Raw genomic sequence first — 25,479 nt, 5'->3', positions numbered from 1 at the left:
TACCGTATGCTAACACATATATATGGAATTTAAGGAAAAGAAATGTCATGAAGAACCTAGAGGTGAAACAGGAATAAAGACACAGACCTACTAGAGAATGGACTTGAGGATATGGGGAGGGGGAAGGGTAAACTGTGGGGGAAAAAAAAAAAAGATCCAGCACGCGGCAATAAAGATCCCACGTGACGCAACTAAGACCCAACACTGCTCAATAAATAAATAAATTTTTTTTTTTTTAAAGAAAAGGAGCCATTAGGGCTAAAAGATGTATGCTTTTATTTTATTTTATTTTTTTTCCCGGTACGTGGGCCTCTCACTGTTGTGGCCTCTCCCGCTGCGGAGCACAGGCTCCGGAGGCGCAGGCTCAGCGGCCATGGTTCACAGGCCCAGCCGCTCCGCGGCATGTGGGATCCTCCCGGACCGGGGCACGAACCCGCGTCCCCTGCATCGGCAGGCGGACTCTCAACCACTGAGCCACCAGGGAAGCCCTGCGTTTTTTAATTAATTAATTATTTTTTGGCTGCATTGGGTCTTTGTTTCTGCAAGCAGGCTTTCTCTAGTTGCAACGAGCGGGTGCTACTCTTCGTTGCAGTGCGCAGCCTTTTCACTGTGGTGCCTTCTCTTGTTGTGGAGCACAGGCTCTAAGTGCTCGGGCTTCAGTAGTTGTGGTGCACGAGCTCAGTAGTTGTGGCTCGCAGGCTCTAGAGTGCAGGCTCAGTAGTTGTGGTGCACGGGCTTAGTTGCTCCGCGGCATGTGGGATCTTCCCGGACCAAGGCTCAAACCCGTGTTCCCTGCATTGGCAGGAGGATTCTTAACCACTGTGCCACTAGGGAAGTCCCAGATGTATGCATTTTTACACCCTGAATGAGATTCAAATCTGGCAAGATCCAAAGCACATTCACAAATAGCACACCTGACTGTTGAGGACTCACAGCATCGGACGCTTAAGATCTAAATATACAAATTTCTCAGATAAGTTTTGAACAGGAGCTTTAAAATTTCCATTAATGCCAACCAAGAAAAGTAGCTGGCTTGAATTTATTGTGTTGTGTTTTTTTCTCAATTTTTTGAGACATGCAGATATTTAACATTTATAGTTTAAGAAACAAGATAAAGGCTTAAAAGCAAACAACTTGGTTAAATGAATTTCTGAAGATTTAGAAGTGATCATTCTAACGATGTACACCTCAGGAGAATGCATGCCTAAGGATGAGTGAGTAAGGGGAGGAAGGAAGCCAAGTCTAAATAATACGCTACTGACAGGAAATGCAACAAAGTATTTGAAATACAGATGATCACCACTTACATGTGGCTTCATGCTGTAGTGGGTCCACTCTAAAACATTCAGGTCAATATTTCTTTTGGTCTTACTTTCATCCTGTAAATACTGACTGAAAAAACAGCAAAGAAGGAATATACTGATGAATCCCTGTGGAGACTTAGCATTATGACTACAAAGACATCGTGATGTTTAATAGACCTGCCATTCTCAAAGCCATCTCTGTTAGATTTTTTTAAATATGATTGTTTTTGGCTTTTTACATTTTATTTTGTGTTTTTTCTGATTACAAAAATTATATATGATTATATTTTAAAAATTAAACATAATATGTAAAATGCAAAAGACCCCACAATAACCACTATGGAAATATTTACTATTAATGGTTTGCTGTTTGTTCTTCTAGTTTTCTACTCCACCCCATTTTAAAACACACATTTTATTCTATTAAAAAAAGTACTTCATTCTATAACTTGCTTTTTCTCACTTAAAAATAGATATAAAACAAGACATCTGGCCTGGAGTCTTAAAAAGAAAAGGCACTGCCATGGAAAACAAAAAAAAATGTAGGAGACTATTCTAAACTAAGGGAGACTAAAGAGACATTACTTACATGCATGAACCCTGACTGACTTCCTGGATTAGGAAAAAAAGCTATAAAAGATACCTGACGATATCAGAACATGAATCATATATTATTACACATTAGTGGTTGTCAACTTTCTTAAGTGTGATAATGGCATTGTGGTTATGTAAGAGAATTTCCTCATTCCTAGGTGATATATACTTAAGTATTCAGAGTGATTTAATTTTATCCAAATCTCCAGAGGGTTATCAAATTTAACACAGGCATCTCAGTTCTCATCCTAACCTACATAAAAGGGAAACCAGTGCTATGCTAGGGCATGCGCTCACAACGGAAGCAGCAATATCACCCCCAGAGAGGTGAAAACTGGTTCTTAGAAGGCAAAAATCTTAGATATTTCAATGGTTTGTAGCCCTCTAAAGCTCAACCCAACAAACAAAAAAAGTCTCTTCCTTAATACTATTTTCTCTTGTCATGGAGAAATTAAATTAAAAAAAAATTTGGAGTGGGGAGGTGATAATGAAAAAAATTGAGAAAAGTTGGACTAGGGGCATCAGGAAAGGGAGGGGGCCTCAGATACCCAAAGAAGCTGAACTCTTCATATATTAAAAAAGAGAGAGAGAGGGGGGAAAGAAAAGTATGAATGTTATAAAAGTATGGTTTTTTGGTATCCTATTATAAGCAACAGACAAAATTTTGCTGTATGATTCCAATGAAAACATTCGTAAGTATGTGATTATATGTATGTGCACACCTATGTATGTATGCACATTTTACATGCATCGTAAGCAGAAAAGATTAGAAGGAGATAACTGCTTTATAAACAATTTGGTGTATCTTATGATTTTAAAAAATTTCTTCTCTACATTTTTTATTCAAGATAAACACCCATAAATAAAAAGGATCTTTTACACTAAAACAACATCAAAAAAGAAAGAACTGAATTATTGTTAACTTTTCTTCACATCATTCAACAAGATTTCCTTACTAAAGTATCCTTATTAAAATTATCCAAGTATCCTTACTAAAATTAAAAACTGGAACCTGCAATTGCTTCCAGTGGTCATAAGTGTTTCAAAATAGACTTATTTCACTGATTTGCTTCCTCTCTGTGAAATTCTTGTCATCACTTTACATAGCTAATAGATGGCTATGCTTTAAAGGCAGGTTTCTAGCAATTACTATTAAAACAGTTACCTACAAACCATGTTTTAACTTAAAAATTACCTCCAGGTTCTATGAGATGAACCAAACCATCATGGAAAGCACAGAGACATCAGTGAGTGGGCTTAAGAATTCAGAGAACTAATGTATCAATCCCAGAGAAATCTAATTCAAATCACAGGATTCTCATCAAATATATTTTACATTATGACATATGACAAACTTGTTTTCAGTGATGCTATTAAATAAGATTTCTCAGTTAAGATCAGATTTTGGAGTTATTTTTAGACAAAAAGATGGATTCAGGTCAAGCTGTTAACAACTAGGAAGAGAGCTCTCACTACACATTAGACTACCATCCACCAGAGGATGGAAAGAAAGACCACTTAACAAAGGGCACACTGAGGCAACACTGAAGTTTTTAAGCCTTTACTTACAGGAGAATCTCACAGATCCTGTGGCCCTTTTGTCCCATAGAATCCAGATATTTAAGACACTTTTTTCTTAGGTCTATCACCTATAATGGAAAAATGCAACATCCAGAAACAACCATCACAAAAAATGAGAATTTTATTTGTAAAAAGATAAGCATTTAAAAAAATATATGTACCAACATGAATGGATTTCTAAGACACATTTTTCATAAAACATCACAGATGATATGAGCTCCATGTCTATAAAATTATATTTTTCTATTCCTAGAGAAAGGCATAGAAACTTATTCCTTAAAACATTAGTGGTCCTCTCAGAGTGATGAGACTTTTTTTTTGCCTTTTTCTTTATACCTTTACTACAATAAACCCGTTATCATCTCGTAAACAAAAGTAATAAAATAACCCACGTGTATTAAAATTCCTATTAAAAATCAAAGCTCCTCCACTACAGACTGTCTTGTAGCTTTCTAAGTTGTTCAACTCAAGAACTAAGAAGGGACTCTGCAGAGTATGCCTTTAACATATACTACAGGACTCTCACTAGACAGAAGAGTCGCCTTCATTACCAGCACACTTCATTTTATTGTGCTCTGCAGACACTGCATTTTTCACAAATTGAAGGTCTGTGGCAACCCTGCATTAAGCAAGTCTATCAGCGTCATTTTTCTAACAGTGTTTGCTCACTTCATGTCTGTGTGTCATATCTTGGTAATTCTTCACAACATTTCAAACTTTTTCATTATTAATATACTTCTTATGGTGATCTGTGATCAGTGACCGTTGATGCTATTGTGAAAAGATTACAGCTCACTGAAGGCTCAGATGATGGTTAGCATAAAAAGTATTTAGCAATAAGTATTTTTTAATTAAGGTATGTAGATTGTTTTTTAGATATAGTGTTATTGCAGACTTAATAGACTACAGTGTAGTGTAAACATAACTTTTATATGCATTGGGAAACCAAGAAATTGATGTCACTCTCTTTATTGCGATATTTGCTTTACAGCGGTGGTTACTATGCCTGCATTTAACAAAACAGTCATTATCCAAACTCCAACAATTAAACCTCTCGACTTACCACCAGGCTCCAATGTACCTTCCGATGAATAGGCACCAGAATAAGTTCCTGTTCAAAGAGATTGACCCCTTTGGTCCATCTTTTCACTGCTTGGTAACCCCCAGACTTTAATTTTGGATAGAAGAAAGTACTGAATGCATAAAGTGCTGGATACCCTTGTTTTTTATTTCTTTCCACCAGGAGATTCATGTAAAAATTAATGACCTGTAACATCAAGAGAGTAAATGTTAGAATATGGCAAGTATATTATCAAAACTAGATTTCTACCTGACTCAATTAGGATGAATTAGAAAATAAGCTGAGGGAAGGGAAGGCACTAAGGAAGTGGATAAAAGGGCTGTCTATGACAGAAGATGGAAAACAAAAAATGATCAGTGCAGGGACTTCCCTGGTGGCGCAGTGGTTAAGAATCCACCTGCCAATGCAGGGGACACGGTTCAATCCTTGGTCCGGGAAGATCCCATAAGCCGCAGAGCAAATAAGCCTGTGTGCCACAACTACTGAGCCTGCATGCCACAACTACTGAAGCCCACGAACCTAGAGCCCGTGCTCCGCAACAAGAGAAGCCACCGCAGTGAGAAGCCAGCGCACCGCAACAAAGAGTAGCCCGCGCTCACCGCAACTAGAGAAAGCCCGCACGCAGCAACAAAGACCCAAAGCAGCCAAAAATAAAATAAATGTATTAAAAAAAATGATCAGTGCAAAATGGGAGGAATTAAGAAGGAATGAGACTGTACTTTTGAGGCATGTGAGTAAGAGAGACAAGAGAAAGAACTCAAGGAGAAAGTCTGCAACAATGAAAATGTATATGTAACTATATCACACACAAAATATGCAAAAATATTAACTGGAAGTGAATTTTACTATATATAAATTACACCTCAATTAAAAAAAATTAAATGGAAGGAAATACACCAAAACATTAGTATTTTGTTTACTTTTGAGTTGTGCCACTTTCAAACGATAATGTTTTTCCTTCACTTTTCCTGTATTTTCTAAATTTTCTATAATAAACATATTACATTTATAATGTGAAACAGAAACATGCTAATTTTACAAGAATGTGTTTATATGTCACTAGTTATAGCGGGGAGGAAGGAAGGCAAAGGGAGAAAATGCAGGGGCTGAGCAGCTGGGTAAAGAACCAACTGGGAAATTGGCAAGAACCAAGAGCTACCTTTAGCTAAATACATAAGGATACAAGATGACAATTGGGCAAATTTTACAGTTATCACTCAAATGAAATAAAGTAAAAAATCACATAGTGTACATACAGTGATCAATATATTCCTTTATTATTGAAAAAATAAACTGGCTCCTATAAGAATTCATCTAAAATAAAGTATCGCTTGCTTCCTTCCATTTATCACTTGCACCCAGGATTTATAAAAACCTCACTTAAGACTAGTAAGTGGTGGATGAAACAAAGCACAAATGCAGAAGAGGGAAACATTGCTAATTAAAGGCAGCAAACAATCAGAATTAATCATGTTTTTAAGGTTTAAGATGTTTTTGTTTTAGAAAAACTAAAGCTGCTTTACCAGCCCCTTTTAATCGTGTAGAAACCACTATGGTTACAGACAGAAAATGACTAAGCATAATGATAGTCAAAGGGGGAAAAAAAGACAACTTACTTCATCATTGAGCCAGTGATAGTTCTTCAAGGTCTGGATATCTCCTCGAGTGATTCGTAATTTGAAAGCACTACTTAGGATCTCATCCTGTGGGCCATGGCCTAGAGCATTACTGATTTCCTTTTCCATGTCCTGAATTACAAAGTCCAGAGGTTGCTACTTTAATATGGAACCACTATCAGATACTGAAAGTCTGAGATTGAAAAAAGCTTTTCAGGGCTTCCCTGGTGGTGCAGTGGTTGGGAGTCCGCCTGCCGATTCAGGGGACACGGGTTCGTGCCCCGGTCCGGGAAGATCCCACATGCCGCGGAGCAGCTGGGCCCGTGGGCCATGGCCACTGCACCTGCGCGTCTGGGGCCTGTGCTCCGCGACAGGAGGGGCCGCAACAGTGAGAGGCCCACATACCGCAAAAAAAAAAAAAAAAAAAGCTTTTTATCTCTGTAATACCTGACCCTTAAGAAAAACAGATCATCAAAGACCTACTAAATTGAAGTAGGAAATAATTTCAATTTAGGAGCACAAAGCAATCTTACTACTAATGGTTATAAAAAATGCTAGTTCAATTATTAACTTCTGAAAACAATAATTTGATAATAATATTTAAAGTATACTCTCAATTATCCCACTACCATGTGGGATACATGAGCCAAACATGTACCAGATGCTTGAAGCACACCATTAATCCCTGCTTGTGGGGAAAGTATTATCACCATTTTATAGAAGAGGTAAAGCTCAGAGAATTTTGGTTACATGGTCAAAGTCATATAATAATTAAAAGGCAGAGCCAAGATTTGAACACAGGAGTGTCTCACTCCTTAGCCTTTGCTCCTTTCATAATACTATAAAAGCATTTTCATACTTTCCTTATCTACCTCCTGAACTTTTATTTTAAAACAGCAAAGTAATAAAATTAGGAATCAAGGAGATCATTCTATCTACTTTTGACATGAAGAGAGTAAGCAGAAACTAGAAAACTAGGCAGCAGTCTAGCAACTGAGACCTTATTGAATAGATGGCATCATTCTAAAGAATTACAAAGAGAAATGCATATTTAAGCTATAAGCCTGAATCTATAAACCAAATAGAAGTTATTTCATCCAAATATTTTCAATACTGCTCCCCCCCACTAAACACAATTTTATGGATCTCTCTCTCTCCACCTGCATGCCCAACATATAGTAAGTGCTCAATAAATATTCACTGAATAGGACTGACTACCGCAACAACGGAGGAGTCAAGATGTGGGCTCACCTTTAAAATGAGAATTTTTAACTACCTTCATTTCCTTGTTTTCTATAAGTTTTTACTTACACAAACGTTTCAAATACAATAATCATTGAAAGGGGCATTTTAGTGAACCATGATCGCTTAACAAAAACCTCAATGAAGGGGAGTTCCCTGGCAGTCCAGTGGTTGGGACTTGGTGCTTTCACTGCCTGGGCCTGGGTTCGATCCCTGGTTGGGGAACTGGGATCCCACAGGCCATGCATCTTGGCCAAAAATAAACAAATAAAATTAAATGTTTAAAAAAAAAAAAAGAACTGCAATGAACTCCTTCCTAATGTCAAACCCATACAGTGTAACTCAAAATATTTTAAGTTTAGAAAAAGAATCTACAAAGAACCCATTATATTCCAAGATATGTGACAATCCTGTCTACTCACATTTGCTGAAATTAATCTAATTCCTTAGGCCACTTTCACAGATCACTAATGATCAGTGTAGCCAGTGACTGACCAGCCCTTGGGCCTGATTTCCTTCATACATACATTCCCTAGCCTGGAGAAACTCTTCGAAACAAAACATTCACTCAAGTCTTAAATAACTGAGGTTATTTAAAAACATGCCCCTTATTCTGATCAACACAAGAAACAAGAAACAATACCTCTGTAAGTTCAAGAAGATCATCTGTCCTTTTATCCCTCTCTTTGCTTGAGCAATTTTTTTCTTTTGTCTCAAGTATTGAAATCTTCCTCCTGAGTAAGCCATTGCTTCCACTGCCCAGGCGCAGTCGGGCTGACACTTCTTCAGATAAGTCAGGTTCCAGCTGGAGTCCCCTCCTCTGATCAAAAAAGTTCCCATATTCTACTGACATGTTTGATACTTGCACATATAAACATACGTAACACATGAAATATAAAACAGCACCATTATCTTGAAAGAAAAGAGAATTAGTAAATCCCCAAATGAGTAAAGTAGATTAAGCATATCTGCCTGTCCCTGGAAGAGGGAACAAAAATATTTCAAGACCTAAGGCTCACAACAGGACACCTCAGTTATAAACCATGAAGCAGAACATTTGTTTTCCCTGGAGGTAGCAAGAAAAGTATTTTCAGTTTTCTTATTTCAATTAAAAATAATATAGGTAAAAGACATTTTGAAAAGCTTTAAAAAAGCAAAAAATATGACCCATAATCCCACCACTCAAAATAAACCACTTCTATCCTTATACCAAGTAAACTTGTTCTACTTCATCCTTTTAAAAAAGTAATTATATATTATAGAAAAATGCACAAAACATTAATGTGCCACTTAATTTTTGTAATATTAACACCTATGTAACCACCATTCAGGTCAATAAACAGAATTTTGCCAGCATCCCAGAAACTCTGATAAGAATCTTTCCTTATCATGACTCTGCATAACTGTTAATAGTGAACTTAAGTCATCTGGTAGGCAAATTTATCTAAAATTAGGAAATTTATTTAGAAATAGAGCATTGGGGGCTTCCCTGGTGGAGCAGTGGTTGAGAGTCCGCCTGCCGATGCAGGGGGCATGGGTTCGTGCCCCGGTCCAGGAAGATCCCACATGCCGCGGAGCGGCTGGGCCCATGAGCCATGGTTGCTGAGGCTGCGTGTCCGGAGCCTACGCTCCGCAACGGGAGAGACCACAGAAGTGAGAGGACCGCGTACCGCAAAAAAAAAAAAAAAAAAGAAATAGAGCATTGGACTAGAGCTACACTCTCAACACACGTAGCCAGTGCTCTTTACTCGAGCTAACTGCCAGGTATACTGGTCCTAGGAAACCAGTAGCTGCTGGCCCTTCCACATGGTCCCAGATCGCAATGCCTTCAGGTTCAGCAAGGATAGAAGCAGGATGTAGTCTTTAGCCAGGTAACAAATACATTAGAGAAGGGAACAATCTAAGACTTAGGACTTAAGATCATGACTTAAGACTATGACTTAGCCTTAAGACTAGTTCTTATGAAGATATCAAATGGGAAAAGAGAATCTTGATCAGACTGATACTTAACACAAAACAGTTCCCTAAACTTTGGTATTTCTATTACCTAAAATATGAAATAATCTAAAACTTCAAGTTTGCATTTAGTTTAGGAATATAATTCTTTTGGATGTGGAGTGCTTAGTAAACACTTTGCCACTATTATTTAAAATGTTGGTATTGCTATGGAGATCATTGGGACACTTCTTATTCTGATACTTATATAGAAAATGTAAAATCCAATTAAGCAGAAGATTGGTAATATTTTCAAATAAATATGAAATCTTGAATCTGAAAAGTGCCGAACAACTATTTTCCCTAAAGATGTATGGTTTTAAAAAATTCTCCAAAAGAAGCCAGGCAACACAGATAAGGGTTGGGATGGAGGCAAGTTAGTCTCTCTTACAAAGGTCTCGATAGCACAGAGATAAAAATCTTGCAACTCAGAAGAAAGCCAAAGGTGTGTATCCTCAATGCCTGCTGCTTCTTCAAAGAAAACAACGGAATTAGAAATCAAAGTAACGTATATCGTATCTTTCTTATTTTTCATGGGCCCAAAATTTTAACATAAGTCAGGTGAAAGAGTAAAAGACATAAAATTTAACTAGGGTTTCTACTTACACCTTCATTTTCTAGTCTGATTCCAAGTGTCTTCTCTGTATCAGATAGTTTCCCCTTTGAACACCTGAGGAAAAAAAGTGAGAGATTACAGACTGGATGACTGTAATCTGATACATATTAAACTAGTTTCAGAAAGAAGATTTAATAATTGTAAACAAATATTGCCTTGAGTTTATATAGTCCTCTAAACCAAAGGTTAGCAAAATTTTTCTAAAAAGGATCAGATAGTAAATATCTTAGCTTTGCAGGTCTTATGGTTTTTGTCACATCTTCTCAACTTTCATTGTAGTTTAAAAGTGGCCAAAAGTAGTATGTAAATGAATGAGTATGACTGTGTCCAATAAAACTTTACTTACAAAAACAGGCAGGTGGACCAGATTTGGTCCATGGGCCATAGTTTACCAAACTCTACTATAAATGAACCAACATCCAAAATCCTAAGGCACACAGAACTGCCTTCACTGTTCATATACTAGAGATGCTGACCACCAGAAATGCCCACCACACCCACGCTCTTATCTAAGCAGTACCTATGCCTCCCAACCTCTAATGCCTAGGGGAGAAGGGCACCCTCCCAAGCTAGGGTGGACATATGACACAAGAGCTACCTATGTACCCACATATGCTGACCAGCTACCAGAGCTGAGAAGAGTTCACAATTCCTCAGACATGGTTACTCATAAATACAGTTTATAAAGTAAGAAAATAATATGTCAATAGATGGAGAGATATACCATGTTCTTGGATTGGAATAATCAACATTGTGAAAATGACTCTACTACCCAAAGCAATCTACAGATTCAATGCAATCCCTATCAAACTACCACTGGCATTTTTCACAGAACTAGAACAAAAAATTTCACAATTTGTATGGAAATACAAAAAACCCCGAATAGCCAAAGCAATCCTGAGTACGAAAAATGGAGCTGGAGGAATCAGGCTCCCTGACTTCAGACTATACTACAAAGCTACAGTAATCAATACAGTATGGTACTGGCACAAAAACAGAAAGATCAATGGAATAGGATAGAAAGCCCAGAGATAAACCCACGCACATATGGTCACCTCATCTTTGATAAAGGAGGCAGGAATGTGCGGTGGAGAAAGGACAGACTCTTCAATAAGTGGTGCTGGGGAAACTGGACAGGTACATATAAAAGTATGAGATTAGATCACTCCTTAACACCATACACAAAAATAAGCTCAAAATGGATTAAAGACCTAAAGGTAAGGCCAGAAACTATCAAACTCTTAGAGGAAAACATAGGCAGAACACTCTATGACATAAATCACAGCAAGATCCTTTTTGACCCACCTCCTAGAGAAATAGAAATAAAAACAAAAATAAACAAATGGGACCTCATGAAACTTCAAAGCTTTTGCACAGCAAAGGAAACCATAAACAAGACCAAAAGACAACCCTCAGAATGGGAGAAAATATTTGCAAATGAAGCAACTGACAAAGGATTAATTTCCAAAATTTACAAGCAGCTCATGCAGCTCAATAATAAAAAAACAAACAACCCAATCCAAAAATGGGCAGAAGACCTAAATAGACATTTCTCCAAAGAAGATATACAGACTGCCAACAAACACATGAAAGAATGCTCAACATCATTAATCATTAGAGAAATGCAAATCAAAACTACAATGAGATATCATCTCACATCAATCAGAAAGGCCATCATCAAAAAATCTAGAAACAATAAATGCTGGAGAGGGTGTGGAGAAAAGGGAACACTCTTGCACTGCTGGTGGGAATGTGAATTGGTACAGCCACTATGGAGAACAGTATGGAGGTTCCTTAAAAAACTACAAATAGAACTACCATATGACCCAGCAATCCCACTACTGGGCATATACCCTGAGAAAACCATAATTCAAAAAGAGTCATGTACCAAAATGTTCATTGCAGCTCTATTTACAATAGCCCGGAGATGGAAACAACCTAAGTGTCCATCATCAGATGAATGGATAAAGATGTGGCACATATATACAATGGAATATTACTCAGCCATAAAAAGAAATGAAATTGAGCTATTTGTAATGAGGTGGATAGACCTAGAGTCTGTCATACAGAGTGAAGTAAGTCAGAAAGAGAGAGACAAATACCGTATGCTAACACATATATATGGAATTTAAGAAAAAAGAAATGTCATGAAGAACCTAGGGGTAAGACAGGAATAAAGACACAGACCTACTAGAGAATGGACTTGAGGATATGGGGAGGGGGAAGGGTGAGCTGTGACAAAGCGAGAGAGAGGCATGGACATATATACACTACCAAACGTAAGGTAGATAGCTAGTGGGAAGCAGCCGCATAGCACACGGAGATCAGCTCGGTGCTTTGTGACCACCTGGAGGGGTGGGATAGGGAGGGTGGGAGGGAGGGAGATGCAAGAGGGAAGAGATATGGGAACATATGTATATGTATAACTGATTCACTTTGTTATAAAGCAGAAACTAACACACCATAGTAAAGCAATTATACCCCAATAAAGATGTTAAAAAAAAAAAAGAAAATAATATGTCAAAGAAAACTTAGAATAAACTGAACCATGTACCTCTTTTCACTTCTCACTGAACATAGAGGTCCCCTTGTTTCAACAACTCTATCTGTGAGGATGATAAAAAAAAAAGAAAAAAAAGCATTTCCTTTATTAATCAATCATATAGCTGGAATTTCAATTTACGGTTTCCAAAGTATCAAGATATTAATTTACACTGAAATGCTAAAATGGGTTCCAAAGACATTAGCCTCCATACAAATTAATTTGCTTAAAAACGCATAAATCTCTTTCTAAGTATTATCTTTAGTGTAAACTGACTAATATCTGCTCATCTGGTAAGCTATCATTTAGTGTCATTTAGTGAACAGCAAGTGGAGAAATACAAGGAAATTAATATAAGGAATACAAAGAAATTAATTTTAGGCTCACAAAATATACACTACGATATAGAAGCTAGGAATAATAATCAAGAGGTATTTTATAAATTGGCTTTATTTTGAAATAGCATTTTTAATAAACTACTGGTACTGGTGGTACCCCATCAATGCCCTGGGGTCTGATAATGTTTTAAAGTTTGGTACACCATCTTTTACTAGTATGTCATTTTTCAATTTTATATGCACTTGAACTAAGTTCAATATATTAAGACTATTAAGATAGAGCTAAATCTGGGAACTCACATTGTTTTGGAACAAACTGAGTTGTTTTGACTCCATGACTTTGCTCTTGCCCCCAGCCTTTGGTCTTTAATGTGTCCATCTGACTTCTTTGAGAACTTAGAAACACAAAAAGTGAAGAAGATCAGATACAAAAGGAAAATCTATTATAAGTATTCATTATCTCTTTCTGGTAAGCTTCTCCAAACAGGAGTTATTGATAACCCAGAAACGTCAAATTACAAGAGAAAGGGTGCAACATAGCATCATCTGGGACTAGGATAAAAGGAGTCTAATCCTGATTCTAATATTCCAGCCAAGTTACCTAACCTCCAGTTTCTCCATTATAAAAGTGGATGTTCTCAATCCCCAGCACCACCTTGACTGAAAAATCTCAGCATGATAACACCCAAGTTAAAAGATGAAAAATTTTAAACGATATACTGAAATGGATCCCAAAACAACACATTAAAAGAACATAAGAAGAAAAAGAACAACAAACAAAAAAACATAATAAGCAAAATAGTTTGAGGATTTTGCTGACATGACAAAACCAATAGTTCATGAAGTATACTGCTGCTTCCAACAGTGGCTAGTCAAAATGGAAAAAAATATGAACATTCTGATTGACTAAACTGAATTTCTTTTTAAATAAATTTCCTTATCTATTTTTTGGCTGTGTTTGGTTTTCGTTACTGGGAGTGGGCTTTCTCTAGTTGCAGTGAGCAGGGGCTACTCTTCAATGCGGAGCACGGGCTTTTCATTGCGGTGGCTTCTCTTGTTGCGGAGCACAGGCTCTAGGCACGCGGGCTTCAGTAGTTGTGGCACAAGGGCTCAGTAGTTGTGGCTCACGGACTCTAGAGCACAGGCTCAGTAGTTGTGGCGCACGGGCTTAGTTGCTCCACGGCATGTGGGATCTTCCCGGACCAGGGCTTGAACCCATGTTCCCTGCATTGGCAGGCAGATTCTTAACCACTATGCCACCAGGGAAGTCCCTGAATTTCTTTTTAAAGTTCACAACCAAAGTGAAAATTCCCAAAGTTAAAATTCTTGTTATTTCTGCATTCAAGAAGCTAGACAGTCTCGTGACTTCTTCACCTTCAACTTACTGTTACATAATTTCTGGGACTCCCCTCTTGTGTATTCTCACACCGCTTGTTAGAATTATCAAGTAGACCTCAAACCTGAGCTCACATATTTTTTGTTCCCTTGTTTACAGGGAAATAAAAGCCCAGACATCAATTCCTTCTGCCATTCTCATCTGTTTGGTCAACTCAGCACAGTTAATTAACAAGCAGTCTTGTAAGGAAAACTTCTTATGACCTGGGATGAGTTTAATCTTGTCTCTAGAGTGGAAGATTTCCGACTGTGCTAAGATGCATCCACTAGGATGCCTCAGAGACTATGTGTACGTGGCAGGGGTGGGGGTGGGGGCTGGGTGGGAGGAGATGAAGGGAGGGAAGAGCGGGGGAGATGAGGGGGAAAAAGAGAGGAAGACAGAGGTCATGAGAAACTTGTGTTGGGGAGGTTGAAAAAACTCTCTGCTCCCTGGGAACCTGACTTCAACCAGTGAATCCACTTTTCTGTGTCAGAGTTTTATGTAAGAGTTCACTTGAACAAAAGCTAACAGAAAATTTTATTTTGTAAAACCACTGTTCTATATAATCCATCAGTAGAGACAAATTACAGGGCTCACTCTCTCAATATTAATCTCTTTTTTCAACAAAGCCCTTCCCACCAATCCCGTCTCCAAAAATAAGGAAAAAGATGTCTGGCAAAGCATTGATCTTGGTAATGCATCTTTACCTATGATGAGTTGAAGTAACAGGAGGAACAGTGTTTCCATGACCACCTTCTTTAAGTCGCTCCAATAACCTTCGGTATTTCTCTCTCTCCTCTTTTTGAACACCCTAAATAAAAGAAAGCATTTAGATAACTACCAGCACATCAAACCTATAATTAAATCATAAACGAAGACTAAGAGGTCAAATGCAGCTCATAGATGTGTTTCATTCGCCAGCACAGTGTTTTTGTATTTTAGTGTTCTTTTAATTCCTTTAATTACCAACTTTATAAATTAAAAAGAAAAATCCAGTAACATCTGGTCTCTTTTGAAACACTGTATCAACAATCTGGAGCTATGTTAAGACTATTTATTCCCTTTGGTCACCTATTCACTCCAGCCCATTTCACTCATTTACATTATCTGCTAGACCTTGACAGCATCTGAGTTTTTGACAGTGAAACTGGGTAAACCACAAAAAACTCAGCAGAAATAATCCACTTGCATATTCAGAACATTCAGCTTCCGAAACAGAACTGGTCTTACCAAAGTCACTAACGACCCTCTATGGCCAGATCCAATGGACACATTTTCAGCTCTTCTGTCAATTGACCTCTCTCTCCAGCATCTCACCCTGCTAACCTCGCCTTGCCTTCCTGGACAATACACTTTCCTGATTTCTTTTTTTTTTTTTAATATTTATTTATTTTCTTTATTTTTTTAGCTGTGTCGGGTCTTAGTTGTGGCACGCGAGATCTTTGATGAGGCACATGGGATCTTTTGTTGCGGCACGCAAGCTTCTCTCTAGCCCTGGCGTGTGGGCTCCAGGGCGCGTGGACTCTGTAGTTTGTAGCACACAGGTGCTCCCATTGAGGCGCAAAAGCTCAGTAGTTGTGGTGCATGGGTTTAGTTGCCCCGCAGGATGTGGGTTCTTAGTTCCCCAACCAGGGATCGAACCTGCATCCCCTGCATTGGAAGGCGGATTCTTTACTACTGGACCACCAGGGAAGCCCCTCTCCTAACTTCTTCTTATCTTCTCAGTCTCCACTGAAGATTATTTCTTCTGCCTCCCTGTAAATGTCGATGGTTCTGCCCATTATCTCTTCTCACACTACATACTCTCCCTGAATAATCTCTTCAGCTCCCTTGATTTATCTAACACCAATATGCAGAAGATTCAGCAATGTGTCCCTAAGCTTGCCTTCTTCTCAAAACTCCCATATATCCAAAAGTCTACGGGACAGGTCTTCTTGCGTGTTTCACAGGCACTTTAAACAATGTCCATAACTGAAGTCATCACCTTCCCCTAAACACATAGGGTATCCTGGTCAGTGACACATATTTATCCAAGATTGAAATCTGGGACTCAGGCTATTCCATCTAACCTTATATCACACTTAACCAGTAAGTATGTCCTTGCTAATACTACCTTCTAATGTTTCTAGAATATGGCCTGTGTATACCCCATACATATCTGCTCAGTCCCGTCCCTTATTTCTTATCTAGGAGGTGCTGAAGCCTACTTTAATACCTCTCCTTAAAATCCCCTCCAGGGCTGCAGTCCATTCCTTTCTCTGCCTACTTGCTTGCTGATTACAACAATTAATGTATAAGCTCCTAAAGAACAGGGACCATATTTTATTCAATTCTGAATTGCTGAAAACTGGCAGAGCACCTGGGACCCAAATAAACATTTCTTTGATGAACTAAGCCAAGTGGCTCAGAAAACCATCTAGCAAATTGCAATAGGTGATGGTCCGGGGGAAATGCCAGAGACAGGAATAGTTCTAAATTCTCCTGGAATAAGTGAAGACTTCAAGAGGGAAGGGAAGATTGTTGATGAAGACATCATGCTAGGTGCCCTAAAAATGGAAGGAAAAAGCAGACATGTACACCATTTACTTCCCTTACTTAGTCACAGTTATTACAGCTTATACAAGAAACAAGTTAGAATAATTCAGGCACCCAAAGAGAAAGAATCTATAATTGTACCTTTTCCTAATATGATTCCTTTTTCTTTCCTTTACCTGAAAATTGACTACATATATACAGAAGAATACATATAAGCATTGGAGTCAAATAGGGGCCAGATATAGAAGGGAGACTGGGAAATTTACAGTCCCTGTACACCCATTTATACCTTTTGTATTTTGTACCACAGAACATATACTATTTATCCCCACCCCACCCAAATTCCTAAAATTGCTTTTAAAAGAGATCAGGCTAAAAGGGCTTACCTCCTCCACAGTACAACGGGGACGCCTCAGACCCTTGCCACCCTCTTCAGAAATCATCTCTGTTACAACCTGTTCCTGAGGCTTCCACGTTAAGGAACTCTCCAGATTGCCTCTGCTATGGCGACGGCCACCTGGTCTTCTATTATAGGCTTCTGAGCTCAAAGTAAAACTGAGAGGAAAAAAAAAAGAAAAAGTTATTCCCAAACGGCTTAAATTGCTGGAATTTAAGCTCCAGACAATCCTGTGATTAAGCTGTCTCAGGTTAAGCTTGCTCATGGCAAATCAGACAACCACCATTCACAAAAATTAGATCTCTAGAGCAGAGGGCACCCCAGAATTCTGCTATGGAATGTCTATTCCCAGTCACCAGGGCTTCCACATGAAAGCCTTTGCCTTTTTCCTCATGCCCAATTTTCCAACTCCAACTCTGGCTTAGCTCGCTATTACACAACATACCCTCCTCTGGTACTACACTTTTCCTTTAGTCATTTGGCATCACTGAAATTAACTATTGGTGTGATTGATTAATTATTGGTGCCACTGTGGGACTGCATCCCACACTAAACTTTAAAGTCCATGAAAACAGAGATTTCATCCTTCCACCACCGTATCCTGGTACATGATCTAAGCCAAAAGGCACTCAATCAGTATCTGCTGAATACTAAATTAATGAATACTAAATTAATAAATGCTAAAGAATGCGAAGCCATGAAGCCCTCACCTAGTCACTGTTGCTGGTTGATAGAGCCTGCCTCTCTTGCCATTACCGATAATGGAACAAACTGACATCATACCTCTCTTGATGTGAGGTTTAAGAAAGGACACATCACATATGCAGTATTTTTACCAAAAAATTTGCATAATCTAAAATAAATCATGAGTAAGCATCAGACAAAATTAAGGGATTCTACAAAAGCAATGCTTTGTACTCTTTAAAAATATTCATGCTATTACAGACAAAGAGAGGCTGAGGCGTTGTTCCAGATTAAAGGAGATCAAAGAGACATGAAAATTAAATGTAATACATGATCCTGCCCTGAATTGTGGGCCAGAAAAAAAGAATCTCTATAATAGAGAAATTTAAATAAGATTATATAATAGTACTATATCAATGTTAAATTTTCTGATTTTGGTAATCTGCAATTATGTAAGTGAATGTCCTCATTCTGAGAAATAAACACACTCAAGTACTTATGATTAAAGGGGCATGAGTCTAAGACTTACTCTTAAATGATTCAGAGAAAAATATTATGTACATATAACAGAGAATGATAAAGCAAACTGGAAAAATGATAACAACTGGTGAATCTAGGTCAAATGTATTCACCTACAGAGTTTCAAAATACTGTACATGAAGCAAAAACTGACATAACTGGATGAGAGAAATAGTCAAGTCCACAATTACAGTAGGAAACATCAACACTCTATACTCATCAATCAATAAAAAAGTAGACAGAAAATCAATAAGATCTGTAAAACATTATCAGTAAACTATTAATAACTGATATTTACAGAACACTCCACCCAACAATAGCAGAATACACATTCTTTTCAATGAACATGGAATATCCAGACTGAATATATTCTAGGACATAAACAAATGTTAACAAATTTAAAAGGACTGAAATCGTACTAAGTATATTCTCTGACCATAAGGAAATTAAACTAGAAATCAGTAACAGAAAGATATCTGGAAAGCCCCAAGTATCTGGAAATTAAACAATATAATTCTACCCTTCTAAATAATCACAGGTTAAAGAGGAGTATGAATGAAGAGTAAAATGAAGAGTATAAGCCTGATTGTAGAATTAACCTTAGTTTCAGCTTAACCAGTTTTCTCATAATTACATTCAGATTATTGATCTTTTCAGAAATACTACATTAGGTGATGATGTCCTGTTCAGTGCAATGTATCTGGAGGCCAGGATGTGAGTTTGCCCACTGTGGGTGATTTAAACTTTGATCCTTTGGTTAAGGTGGCGTCAGGCAGGTTTCTCCACTCTGAAGTTACTATTTTTCCCTTTATAATTAGTAAGTCATTTGTGGGGAAAAATTCTGAGTTTATGTAAATATTCCATACTTCATCAAACTTTTACTTACTAGTTTTAGCTCAACTGACAATTCCTGTATATATCAGTTATTACTGAGACAGTTAAAAGATGGTGATTTTCTAATTCCATCATTCCTTCTACACTTACTAGCTGGCATTCTACTATAAAGACCTTTTCCTCCCACACTATGTATTTATTTATTAACATGTGTATTCTTGTCTTTATTCATCTGATGCTTAAATTGTCCCCAACTGGCCAGTGAAAGCCCCTTCAAGTTTCCTCCTGTGTCATGTTGATAATGTCCCCAGGTTTTTAGGGCTCCTTTAATTGCTGGCACAGGACATTCCACAATCATTTTTTACTTTATCTCTCCTAATCCTACAATCAGCCATTTAGCCACCTCCAGGGAGCCTTACTTTTTATAGTTAGTGTCTCATTTTCAAACATGAGTGGACAGCCAAGGATTACCAGGTATTTGAATAAGAACTTATAAGAAAGATAAAACCAAAATAAACCAAAGGGGGAGGAGTAACTCAAAGGAAGCAGACAAAGCAAGGAGGAGAAGAAATTTTAAAATAATTAACAGCTTTAGAGAGATAAGAAAAGATATTGTATCTCTATAATAAGAATTCGATGGTTGGAGAAAGAAAAAGCCATGGGGAATAGGAAGTGGGAGGATGCTTACAACTTAAAAACTATGAAGCCAAAAAAACCCCACAAAAGTATACATATATGTTTATCTCAGTGGTAGAAGATTTTTTTAAAAAAAGGGTAAGGACAAAAACAAAAGAGAATATATACAAAAATTAAATTAGATCAATCCATAGGGTCCAATATCCAAGCAACAGAAGTTCCAGAAAGTGAGAACACAGAGAGAAGAAAATTACTAATAAAATAATAACAGTTCATTGTATACATGATTTCTGCACTGTTCTGAATGCATATTATACTTCAAAAAAAAGCTTAGAAGTGAGTGACAATTCTTTTTTAAAAGGTTTTAAAGGGCATTCCCTGGCAGTCCAGTGCTTTCACTGTCGAGGGCCTGGGTTCAACCCCTGGTCAGGGAACTAAGATCCCGCAAGCCACATGGTGAGACCAAAAAAATAAAAATTAAAAATAATTTTAAAAATTAAAGTTTTCAAAATCAGATTATATAGGCATATGATATATAGGCATATGATAGAAAAAGTAGCACACACTTGAGTACGTCTCTCACCAGCTGTATGATATTTGGCAAGTTACTAACCTCAGAGTAGTTACTTAACAAGATTACATAATAGAATAAAAGTGAGAATGCCTAGCAAGAGTGAGGACCTAAAAATTACTAAGTTTCCATTTACAGAAAGGCAGAACTTAACACTTACCCAAAGGAAGGCAGGACTCTGCGTGGCTGATCTCGAGTTACTGTCACTCTGATCTTTGGATAGTCACTTATTCCATTAGGAGATTTATTACCTATTTTTGAAAACCATTTGTAATTGTAAAAGAAAAACAAAAAACACACACAAAAAAACCTGTGAACAGTCTGCATTAGAAAAGAAAATCTGGACTTCCCTGGTGGCACAGTGGTTAAGAATCCATCTGCCAATGCAGGGGACACAGGTTGGAGCCCTGGTCCGGGAAGATCCCACAGGCTGTGGAGCAGCTAAGCCCATGTGCCACAACTACAGAGCCTATGCTCTAGAGCCCGTGAGCCACAACTACTGAGGCCTCATGCCACAACTACTGAAGCCCACACACCTAGAGCCCATGCTCTGCAACAAGAACAGCCACCGAAATGAGAAGCCCACACAGCACAACAAAGAATAGCCCCCACTTGCCGCAACTAGAGAAAGCCTGCTTGCAGCAACAAAGACCCAACGCAGCCACAAATAAATTAAATTTAAAAAAAGAAAATCTGTGAGCAGTCTATACTGTAGAACTAAATATCTTATTTTTTCAAATTCTATTACTTTCTAGCACACATTTTGTAAAAGTTAAAGGAAAAGCTTAGTCTGTCTTTGCTCTCAGGTAAGTAGTAACAATTCATAGGAAAGTTTTACTAGTTTTGCTTGCTGGGGCCAACAAAAGGCATGAAGAACTCAATGATTATAAACTCTGTAATCTAATCAAATTGAGTAAATTTTTCAAACTGTTTCTTCTTCTCAAGAAAACAGAAGTATTTTTAAATGAAAATCTGCTTTGTTACTACATTTCCCTGGAAGCTTCTAATACCTGTGAGATGGTTACTATACCTCAAAAAAGGGTAACAAAATTTTCGTCAGCCACATTATCTGCTGGAGCTACTACAGGGGTTTGGAGTCCCTGAGGACTCCAAAATGCAAAGAGGTCTAAAGCTCAACGTTTTTTCTTAAGTCAGTAGCAGCAAAACATGAACTGACCTGCATTCATTTGTTTGTAAAACCTGACTTGAATCAATGTTCAATCCTGTTGGGGTTTTTTAAATAATATTCAATAAACAACTGAAAAATGTGGAATTCCCAACATATCTCCAAGCATTTCCGATTTGAGATTGTGGATTTCTTTATATAAGAAATCTGCCCTAGGAATACCCATGCTTCTCTGACTAGGCTACACAAACCCACAGAAATATAGTGCTGGTACTTCAGGCACAAGATAAATCTACCATCCTCTCTGTATGTCAATTTTCTGAACCCACAACTTCTCTAAAAGCTCTTTTTCCCCCTTCCTCTCAAATTTTACAAGCTTATCTGTGTGGCAGAGATCACAATCATTTTCAGGACTCTGGCTTCTTCCTGTTTTTCCCCACCAGAGCATTTTATATAGTATATATAATAATTACAATTCAATTTCGGGGTCTAAGGATGATATAGAGATTCCTAATCCACAAAACCATGAGAACTGGGAACCTAAGGTTGCTCCCCCATCAGATGATGTCCCTCAAAGGCACGGTTTTATGAGTTTGTTATTTTATTATGTTGTTATTTTGCTATTTTGTTATTAAAGGTTTTATTATTCTATTATTTTGTTTTGTTATTTTGCTACTAAAGGTTTTATTATTTTGCTATTCCTGATAACTTAGCACAGTGTCTGACAGAGTAAGCTCTCAGGTAACACTTTTTTTTTTTCTTTTTAATAAATAAGCCCTGATCTAAGTCACATTAAAGACACTGATAAAGCAAACAGGAAACATAACAGTAAATTCAAAGATAATACTAAAGGAAAGCTATTTGCTTTTTAGAATGGTAGGGAGAATATATCTGTGTTCTCATCTGAAGCCAAATCAGTGTTTTCCTTTCACATTCCCAAAACTCAGAGAACACAGGCAGGAGGAGGTAGGGAATCAGAAATGTTCTTGACCACCTCACCCAGTTTCAGCATGTTGTTCCAGGATCCGGAATCTGTCAGTTCAGAAGATGAAGAGTTCGAAAATACCTTAAAATCAAAAAGAATCATCTCTGTATTCACTCTTAGAATTTAAATAAGTCTTAATATGAAAAAAAAAAATCACTCTATTGGTGATGATTTAGTTACCTCACAGAAGAAACTTCATCAATAAGACCAAAGGTTTAATTTGTGAAGACTCACAAAATGATGTAAAAAGTAACAATTCCAGATTCTTCACACATACTTAAACAAGAAAACCAGATGTAGAGTTGACTCTTGAACAACAAGGGTCTGACCTCTGTAGATCCAATTAAATGTGGATTTTTTTTCTACAGTAAATACTAGTGTACTACATGATTACTGGTTGGGAATCCACGGATGCAGAACCTCAGATATGCAGAACTAAGGATCTGGAGGGCCAACTATGTGAGTTTTTGACTGTGTGGAGAGTTGGGGCCCATAACCCAAGCATTGTTCAGAGGTCAACTGTATTAGTAATTAGGCTCCTTATAAATATTTTTTAAATGTGCAATTTCTTAATCTTTCATTTTTTTGGTCTCTATATCAAGGCTAATTAAGACATGAACATTTCGGAAAGAAGTCATTCTACATATTAATTCCTAAAAAGAGAATATTTCTAAAATTTAACTTTAATGGTTAAGTACAAAGACCAGTAGCCCCGGTGAAGCCTTATCCCCACTGACCTCTCCTGAAGGGACAACATTCCGTGTTCCATTACAAGCAGAAGTCACCATGGGCTTTGTGGTCAGCTGGAATGGGAATCCAAATAAGCTGGCAGCATTGCAGAGACTGTTTTTCACTTGGTGAATAAAGCAACCTAGAAAGTGTAATATAGATTACATATACATATATAGAGTACTTAAACTTTTAGCAAAAAAAAAAAAAAAAATTATATCTTAGAAAAGGCCTCTCTCAATTTTTATTAGAAGTCCTATCTTCAACCACTGAGAGAAAAAGGTACCTGTAAAAATAATTTTTCTCATATCTGAATAACTGTAATTCCAGCATTAGCATTTTGGGGTTTTTTTTAGTAAAATATCTAGGAGGTTACAAAAGCATGAAACCATCATTTTAGCAAATCACATAGTGATTCACAAAAAAAAGTCCTGAAATGACAGCTTTTAAGCAATGAGTTCCCCAAAATATATACTGTAAAATAAATCTTTTCCAGAGACATAAGGGCATAACTTAGACAACCTGGAACATATAGTTACAGGTATGGCAGAATTCTAGGAAGCATTACCATTTACTCACTGGTTTGTCCTTACTTCTCAGGCAGGTTAACAATATAGCTGTCCTAAACAACTACTTACTACCTTGGCTATATCCAGGATGGAAATTAGTGAAGTATAAGATATGTGGCTCCTAAACGTCTAAGGAGGAAACAAAGCTATGCCTCTACTGGAGAAGATGTGTTGGAAGATCTCAGACTCACCCCTCCCTGCCACCAAAAATAAAGATTACAAAATAAGTAAGCAAATAAATAAGGGGGAGGGGTAGATTTCAATGCTTTCCCCACTTCCTCCTTTTATCACACTACCCCCTTCTCACTTCCTACACTGCTGATTTGTTTTCTACAATTTCCTTTCTATTTCCTAATTAAGGTTTTCTAAAGCACTAGTTTGAGATAAAAGAGTCATCATCTTAACCATATTCTGCTTTAGAGAAAAATACCCTGAAAGTGAAATGGTGGCTTTTAAACATCAAGCACTCCAGAACATATAAGATATAAAATACTTTCCAGGAAGATAGGGGAATAACTTAAACAACAAGAAAGATGTGCAAGATGCGTAAAGTAGAATCCAATTTGAAGTAATCTGTCACTATAGTTAGAAGTACCAAACTTTGCAAATGCCTTGTTTCTCATTTTAGGAACTGGAGAGGATTCCAGGTTATCCCTCTAATAATGTTGAGGGATATCACTTACATTCTACTGTGCTATAAATGGGAGAAAAAGAACTTTAGGGATTGGTGCTTATCATCCAGATTGGCATCCAGACTCCAAACGGCAGGAAGTACTCATAATAACATAAATGCATAATAACATAAGTGCGCACAAAAAGTATTGTGATATTTATTTTCCCATAAGTTTTGTCAAAATCTGAGTATGCCCCAAAATTATGTCAAAAGAGCTCATTGATTAAAAGAAAAAAGCAGGCAGGAAGGCCCACCTCATCTGTAAAATGAAGATAAGACCATCTTATTTTGCTGAGACTAAGTAGATCGCTTCAGATCCCTTTCATCTGTAAGATCATGAGTCTGCAATTCTAAGCTGCTTCTTCTTTTCACTCTTCCTTTTTTTGTCTCCAAAGCAGCCAACAGACTCATACTGTCCAATATAGGGGCCAGTATCCACAGGTAGTTACCTAAGTTTAAATTTAATTAAAATTAAATTCAGTTCCTCAGTTGCACAGCCCCACTTCAGGTGCTCAATAGCCATCATCTCAGAGAGTTCTATTGGCCAGCACTGCTAGAGACCTCTACAAACTCTACCAGAAGTATTATCTCTGCTACCCACTGCTTCCCCCTTGGCTTATGTTCCCTTCTACAGTTTCTAGTCAGAAAATCTTAATATATATTTCGTGGAAATCATGGACGGAGAGAACCTTAACATACAAGAATTATTTCAGGAACCTTCTCTAATACCATCATCAAAGTTTTTTGCTTTCTGTTTTTAACCACATACAGCTGTTTATTTATATTTTTCTATAAAATTGACTCACTTTTTTTTGCTAAACAAATGTATTTGTGAAAGGTAACTTTATATTACTACTGTTGATGTAAAGCAACCTTATTTGCCTTATGAAGAAATGAAAACAACAATATTAAGTTCTAGCTGGGCCTGTTAAAAAAG

At 37.4% G+C, this 25,479-nt stretch overlaps 1 protein-coding gene across 6 annotated transcripts in view; it reads right to left on the bottom strand.

Annotated features, from left to right (window-relative positions):
• The window catches only part of SENP2 (SUMO specific peptidase 2), a 40,348-nt gene that overhangs the window by 11,178 nt on the left and 3,691 nt on the right, over positions 1-25,479 (bottom strand). For 2 of the 6 annotated variants that reach the window (XM_060150225.1, XM_060150227.1), the window contains 14 exons: positions 24,797-24,991; positions 23,309-23,442; positions 22,586-22,652; positions 20,621-20,711; positions 17,206-17,374; positions 14,992-15,095; positions 13,210-13,304; positions 12,584-12,635; positions 10,020-10,083; positions 8,062-8,238; positions 6,177-6,308; positions 4,543-4,746; positions 3,468-3,547; positions 1,308-1,392 (listed from right to left, as the gene is read on the bottom strand). In XM_060150225.1, the coding sequence (XP_060006208.1) occupies positions 1,308-1,392; positions 3,468-3,547; positions 4,543-4,746; positions 6,177-6,308; positions 8,062-8,238; positions 10,020-10,083; positions 12,584-12,635; positions 13,210-13,304; positions 14,992-15,095; positions 17,206-17,374; positions 20,621-20,711; positions 22,586-22,652; positions 23,309-23,359 (1,371 nt within the window). In that variant the 5' untranslated portion in view covers positions 23,360-23,442; positions 24,797-24,991. The remainder of the gene's footprint in view (positions 1-1,307; positions 1,393-3,467; positions 3,548-4,542; positions 4,747-6,176; positions 6,309-8,061; positions 8,239-10,019; positions 10,084-12,583; positions 12,636-13,209; positions 13,305-14,991; positions 15,096-17,205; positions 17,375-20,620; positions 20,712-22,585; positions 22,653-23,308; positions 23,443-24,796; positions 24,992-25,479) is intronic. The other 4 variants (XM_060150223.1, XM_060150226.1, XR_009540707.1 and 1 more) reach the window with 3 other exon arrangements.

Source organism: Lagenorhynchus albirostris, chromosome 5 (genome assembly GCF_949774975.1).
Source record: "Lagenorhynchus albirostris chromosome 5, mLagAlb1.1, whole genome shotgun sequence".
Classification (NCBI taxonomy): Eukaryota; Metazoa; Chordata; class Mammalia; order Artiodactyla; family Delphinidae; genus Lagenorhynchus; species Lagenorhynchus albirostris.
This window is presented reverse-complemented; position numbering and strand designations above follow the sequence as displayed.